The sequence below is a fragment of the Chiloscyllium punctatum genome, chromosome 7, assembly GCF_047496795.1.
Source record: "Chiloscyllium punctatum isolate Juve2018m chromosome 7, sChiPun1.3, whole genome shotgun sequence".
Lineage (NCBI taxonomy): Eukaryota > Metazoa > Chordata > Chondrichthyes > Orectolobiformes > Hemiscylliidae > Chiloscyllium > Chiloscyllium punctatum.
The window spans coordinates 77,442,626-77,449,854 of record NC_092745.1 but is presented as its reverse complement, the minus strand read 5'-3'; the positions used below and the strand labels follow the sequence as shown (position 1 = coordinate 77,449,854).

Below are 7,229 nucleotides of genomic sequence, written 5' to 3'. Positions count from 1 at the left end.
CTACCTACTTTGCACTAAGCTTCTCTAACACCATGTCTCACGTGGGTTTGCAACAAATGTGAGTCGGCGCTGCACATTGGGAAATGTGGTCTGCCCATTGCGAGCGCAGGTGCCAGTGATCAAAGAGAGAGGCACAGGAAAAGACTACATTTCCCAGCAGGCAGGCGAGGCTGCGCGGCCGGTCCCCGGATGGCGCGGCCCAAGATGCAGCGCGAGCAAGAAGACCGTCTCTAACCGGCCATTTTGAGGCTAATTGGAGCGATTTCTGCAATCTTGCAGCATCCAGGGAGAATCTGCACTTGAGGGGCCCCATCATGCCCGGGAACTTACAGGAAGGCTTCGGCTGCGTCGTAACTAATCGGTTCGACCAACTATTTGGCGATGAATCCGACCCGTTCGAGATCTTAAAAGAGGCTGAAATCAAGAAAGACAAGAAGGAGAAAGACAACAAGACGGCCGCGTCAAAACAGCAGCCCAAGAAGGAATCTCAGAAGGACAGGAAGGTGCCCGTAACATCCAGCGACGCGAAACCAGAGTCCCAAGCTCCCATGACCTCGAGAAAAGAAGGTATTGGAGCCTCTGCAGGAATGTTCTTATTACATTCATTATTCGCAGGGCCTGGTGGGGTTTGGAAGAAGAGCATGTTGCAGTTGTTTTAGTTTTATAGAACCGCTTACGGCAAATGCCAGGTTTAGAAAACGTGAGGGACTGACTCCTTCCTATAAGATCTCAGGGCTTTTTAATTTTCCCCCGTGTTAGGCTTCTCCCGTCAGGCTGGGCCTTTGCCTGTGAGTGGGGTAGTTCTGATGGGGTTGACCCTGCAAATCCGCGTGCTTTGGCTTCACTCCTCACGCTGAGAGGAGAGTTTTGTATACGAACCCATATAGTCCCTTCTCGCATTGTGCTGCTTTAATGGATGAGGGCTAGTTTATTTAATTCCTTCTTAAGGCATTTTAATGCACAGCGTTTAGTTTTATTCGTCAGTCCCTGAGCAAGGCAACAAGGCTGGAAACGTGAGTGATCATTGGGTAACAACACTTTTACATTCGTCCCAACTTCGTCTCTCGCAAACCTAAATCAACTTTAACATTTACTTGGTGTCCCAGACTCTCTTTTTTTGTTTTAAATCTAATGCAATGGTTTGGAATAAGTCACTTTTAAGAGAATCATTTAAGCATGGCTAGTGTACGTGAATTCTGTATGACAAGTTTGTAGATGAAAGGTACAACTGCTTTGTAAACCAGTTTAAAAAAACACGTGGTGGATGCGGAGGTTTAGTCAATCCAATTTGGTAAAAGGGTGTTGTCCTAAATCTTGCACGTGTTGATGTACTGTTCTTCGGTTCAAAACATAACTTTCCTTTTTACAGTACGGACTTTAGTGTAATGGCTTCCATCTTGTGTCTCAGTGACCATATTTCCTGCTTGAGCTTTGAAGGTGTTGTGCTTTGCTATCTGATGCATTGTACTTCATTTGAAATTGTTCAACTTGATTGTATCAGTCATAAGTTCTGCAATTTTTTTTTTACTTTAAAGGTTTTGAAACCTGGCATGTTAATAAAGGCAATTTCTTTGAAGCATGACTTACAGTATAATTCTGTTAAATGTGTGTTAGATTGTTGATTTCACTTTAACTACAAACTCCATGCATTAAATGGGCTCTTGTAGAACAGTAGTACTTTTCCAAATGCTAGGCGAGAAGGTCTAGGTTTAAATACCACCTGCCCCAGGCATGCCATAATGTATTTGAGCAAGTTGGATAAAATATCCTCAACATGTATCAATCACAATGTTTAATGCATCATGCTTTTGTTGGGCTACTTTGGGGTTTGTAGAATAAGTGTAAAGAATCGTGGTTCTCCACTTACATAATTTTATAGATAAATTCGTTCGTTCTTTTGAAATGAATCAGAACTATCTTTTCAGGAAAATTTTTGAGAATCAGATATTTTATTGTAAAATAATATTAGCAAATAGTGTTTGTTAGAATTCTTTGTGTGGAAACCGGCTCTTCAGCCCAGTAAGTCCACACTGACCCTCAGAGTAACCCACCCGGACCCATTCCCCTATTGCTCTACATTTCTGCCTGACTAATGCACCTGACCTACACATCCCTGAACACAGCAATTTAGTATGGCCAATTCACCTAACCTACACAACTTTGGACTGTGGGAGGAAGCTAGAGCACCCGGAGGAAACCCATGCAGACACTGGGAGAATGTGCAAACTCCATGCACAGTCACCTGAAGTTGGAATCAAACCTGGTGCACAGAAAATTTTGTATATAGGAAAACAAAAGTCATTTGCAAAATGCAAGTAGACATGTGAGCAATACTCCATTCCTTCAAGGTCCCTTTATTAGAATCAAAGGCTCTATTTGATAACCGGTACAGAGGAGCTCACAGTGTTTACTTCAAATTCTTCTATACTCAGTATATGTCTTGTTATTTATGAATGAGCTTTCAGACTATGATTTAATTTTTGGCTTAAAAATGGAATTTGTAATATTTTTTTCAATGGCAAATTCAGCACCAGATGTGCAAAGATATTCATTGTTAAATTTTTAGTTTTGTCCTTTTTTAAAACGCAAATTGTATGCGCTCCTTTGAGTTGCACCTCTGACTGCATGTTTAGTTCTCTTCTGTGCATCTCTTGTACCTTCAAAAAGTAAAACCAGAGAAAATGATAGCATGTGAATTGCATCCCTTGTTTCATTTGGGGCTAGGAATCCAGGCATTTCCATTTGAATTTGGTGAGTCTGTAAGTTTTGACGTTTGGTGCTTCACACTTTATACATTGGTGTTTAAGTTCTAATTCTGAACATGTGAAGCTTGAGAGAGGTGCAGATTTGAAAGTTGAATTTTTAAAAAATTAAATGTGCCCCAAAGTTTCATGCTTCATATCTTGGAATCAAAGACAGATGGCAAATATAAACCTCTAAAACTGTGGATTCTGAAGTTAATTGAATTTTCATTTCAATTTTTACTATGTCTACTATTTTTCTTTTCAAGGAGTTGCTCTAAAACTTTGCTTTCTTTTAGTACCTTGGGTGCTTCACAGCAATTTGAAGTATTTTTGAAGTTAACTTTTTTAAAGGCAAGATCTCACATTAGGCAAAAAGTGACCAATTCATCTGTTTTGCTGGCAGTGAGAAGGAATAAATTCTTGTCCATTGAATAGAGACATGGGATCTTTACTCCTATTTGAGCATTTTAGATCACTTTATCATCCATTGAAAGGTGACACTTCTCAAAATGCAACAGTCCCTCAGTACAGCACTGGCAGCATTGATTATGAGACTGTTGTGTGAATGTGGACCCAAGTTGCTATGGTTTAATTATGTAGTTAAAAATTGCAAGGTTAGGCATGACAATTTGGAACTCTTATAGATAAGAGGTTCAAAGCCATATTAATCACTGAATATTTTTACTTTATATTTCTCATTTTATTCCTATGATGTGTAATGCTGGACAATTTATTTCTTTACTAATTTTTTTGTTTCCTTAGATTTTGATCTTAGGTATCTACCTAGTACCTCTACCCATGATGGCATTATAATGCAGTGACTGTAAGCTTTTCACTACTGATTTGAGTACATGTGACAACAAATAAAGTCAAATTCAAGATAGTTGCCATCTGGATTCTATGGTCTAGTTAATGTCATTTCCTTTTATTTGTCAAAAATGTTTTGTTGTAAACCTTGACTGGTTCAACTCTTTAGAGACACTGCTCATCTCTTATTTTAACTGTCTGCTTATTTCTGTTGGCTACCTGCTTCATTACAGCTAACAGCAGATACACATGGTCCTGATATTTTATAACTCACGACCTTAAAATGTGAATCTGTATAATGTATTTTATACTGTTGTAACTAAGAGTACCTGCAAATATCAAAATGTAGTGAAGTTTAAATTTCTTAAAGTGAAGACTGGAAAATGCAGATTTTTAAGGGAAACTTTATTGGATATCAGAAAAACTTAATTTATGCATATTTGGGAACTAGATCCTGAGCTACAATTGAAAAGTCTCACTTTGATCTTTGAGGCTTTTGACATTGTAAGCGACACATTACATCAGAAAATGACCAATCAAATTAGTTCGTTACCATCATCAAATGAGTGACTTTTGGAGGATTTGTTGTTTGGCTGTGCCCCAGTTCTGAGTCAAGACTGATTCACTTGTTGGCTGGCTGTGTTCACTTAGATAAGAGCAACAGGGCCAACTTGTAGTTATTGCCACAAATTGAAAATCAATGTCATTTTGGGTAACTAATTATTTCAGGTGTATACTCTGGTATAGCAAACCAGAGAATGCAACTTCTGAGAATTCTAGAAAGTGGGTTTCAACGGTTTTTCAAAATTTATTATTTTGCTTTGTTACAAAGATTTTGTGTAAAAATCCAGGAATTACACTTTGTTGACTAAATAAGCAAATCTGTGGTAACATAGAATTGGATTTGCTTTTGAGTATGAACTGTATATTGTAAACTACAGCCAGGCTTTAGTTGCGCTGTAAAATTAAAACAACTGCAGATTCTTGAAATCTGAAGTGAAAACAAATTGCTGGAGACACTCACAGGTCTGGCAGCATCTTGGGGAGAAAGCAGAGTTAATCTTTTGGGTCTGATTCTAAAGCAGGGTCACTGGATGCAAAATACTTTCCTGTAACAGATACTGCCAGACCTGTTGAGTTTCTCCAACAATTTTTTATTTGTGCTCTGCTTGTAGCAATATTCCTTCCTTGGACTGCAGTTCAAACACGATGCAAGAACCACATCATAGAGGTATCACTTCAATGTGCCTCATTTTGATCTGTTGGAAATTATAACCAGAAAAGCAGGAAATTCTTATTGAGCTGTGACAAATCTGATTCTTTGGTCATATATCTTTTGTGATTTGTTAAACCATGCTGAGAGTGTATTGGCTGCCATGTCTGCCTGCATTGGCCTGAAGGCCTTTGGGGCACATAACAATTAAAGGACCCAGTACAAGGGCAAATTTATTCCTTCAGTTTTTATTTAAACATATTTTAATCATTAGTTTTTAATTTTACCCTTGATGCATTGCAATTTCTTCGACATCTGAGAGAGGAGGGAAAATTACTGTTTCTGAAGATGTCAAAAGACCAACTTCTAGTTTTAAACTAGACCTAGGTTGTTTCAGGAGGCTGCTTCTGCCTGAAATTTGAGTATGATTGTATTTTACAGAATATTTTGCTCCTTGGGAGCAATGTCTATCTTAGCGTCAAATGGTATAAATCACTGGCAGTGTGGTTTTAACCCTCATGCCTCACCATTTATAAACTTGTATTTTAGGTGTCAGAAGGGTTGGCAGGAAGCCTGAGCAGCAGCAGTCTCAAGGTGAAGGGAAACCTGGTGAAAGGAGGCCAGACAGAAGACCACCACCTCGTGAACGACGCTTTGATAGACCTGTTGAAGAAAAAGCTGATGGGGGTGAATTCTCCTCTGAAAAGTATGTGCAAAATGTCCTGAAGGTGGTTCAATATGGTTTGTAGAAGGAGATCTATTACTGTTGCAGGTTGACCTTTCTAATAGAGTATTCTTAAATTAATTTAATTGGATATATTTTTGTGTGCCATGGATGGCTAAGAATCATTTATTTATGCATACTAATATACTTTCACCTCATTTAGTGAGACAAAAACTCAAATTTTTCAACTTATGCTTGGTTGTACCAAATGTATAATACAGTTGATGAGATCAGGTAGTTCTTTGGGCGGCACGGTGGCACAGTGGTTAGCACTGCTGCCTCACAGCGCCAGAGACCTGGGTTCAATTCCTGCCTCAGGCGACTGACTGTGTGGAGTTTGCACATTCTCCCCGTGTCTGTGTGGGTTTCCTCCGGATGCTCCGGTTTCCTCCCACAGTCCAAAGATGTGCAGGTCAGGTGAATTGGCCATGCTAAATTGCCCGTAGTATGAGGTAAGGGGTAAATGTAGGGGTATGGGTGGGTTGCACTTCGGCGGGTCGGCGTGGACTTGTTGGGCCGAAGGGCCTGTTTCCACACTAAGTAATCTAAAGTAAAGCTCCTTCTTGTGATGTTCTTTTTGTTACATTTGCTTCCAAAATCTTCTGGAGACGAGGGGAGCACATTGTCTGTGGTTAGCACTGCAGGGTCTAAATATTTCTTAAATAACAAGATTGTACGCGCTTTCACCCTTGAGCCTGCACCATCATACAATATCTGATTTGATCTTAGCTCAATTACCCTTTCCAGCCCAAACCTGCCACTGGCGGCTCAGTGGTTAGCACTATTGCCTCACAGCGTCAGAGACCCAGGTTTGATTCCAACCTCTGGTGACTGTGTGGAGTTTTGCACATTCTCCCATTGTCTGCATGGGTTTCCTCTGGGTGCTCCAGTTTCCTCCCACAATCCAAAGATGCGCAGGTCAGGTGGATTGGCCATGCTACATTGCTCATTGTGTTAGGTGCATTCATCAGAGGGAGATGGGTCTGGTTGGGTTGCTCTTCGGAAAGTCGGTGTGGACTAGTTGGGCCGAAGGGCTTGTTTCCACACTGTAGAAAATCTAATCTAATTATAACATGGTGAGTCTTTTGGACTTCCAAACAGTGAACCAATGGTATTTAGCCTTTAAGGGCAACAGATGTGAATGTGATATAGTAATGGAATGTGGTATACAACTATTTGCAAGCATGAATAATTAAGGGACTACTTTTCAAATAGTGTACTAACCTGACCTCCATCTAAATGATTCATTTATGATTACAAAGTAAGTGTTGCATGTCAGATTCCTGATCCTTGCTGCCATGTCTCTTCACTATCTTAATATTTGACATTGTTCTGTATTTTTATTCATAGTTACGATAATATTTCATCAACATGTTGTTCAGTGACAAATTATGGGTCTGCTGGGACAGATTGCAGGTTTTGTTGATGAAACTTACTTCACTTAAGCAGTTAATAGACAATTTCATCCACTTCTCTCCTGTTTTCCCTTTCTAATTAAGAAATCAAATGTACTGATTTGTGAAATACTTCATGGACCAATATTTAAAATATTTAATTGCAGTGAGATAGTAGTGAACTTGGATGTGAGCATAAGAGGTATAGTTAGTAAGTTTGCAGATGACACCAAAATTGGAGGTTTCCTCAGATTACAACGGGATCCTGATCAGATGGGCCAATGGACTGAGAAGTGGCAGATGGAGTTTTAATTTAGATAAATGTGAGGTGTTGCATTTTGGGAAAG

The 7,229-nt window shown here is 39.6% G+C and overlaps 1 protein-coding gene across 2 annotated transcripts in view; it reads left to right on the top strand.

Annotated features, from left to right (window-relative positions):
* Window positions 1-202: 202 nt before the first annotated feature.
* LOC140479834 (SERPINE1 mRNA-binding protein 1-like) overlaps window positions 203-7,229 on the top strand; it is a 43,241-nt gene continuing 36,214 nt past the window's right edge. For both annotated transcript variants that reach the window (XM_072574110.1, XM_072574109.1), the window contains exons 1-2: window positions 203-567; window positions 5,314-5,470. In XM_072574110.1, coding sequence (XP_072430211.1) covers window positions 315-567; window positions 5,314-5,470 — 410 coding nt within the window. In that variant the 5' untranslated portion in view covers window positions 203-314. The remainder of the gene's footprint in view (window positions 568-5,313; window positions 5,471-7,229) is intronic.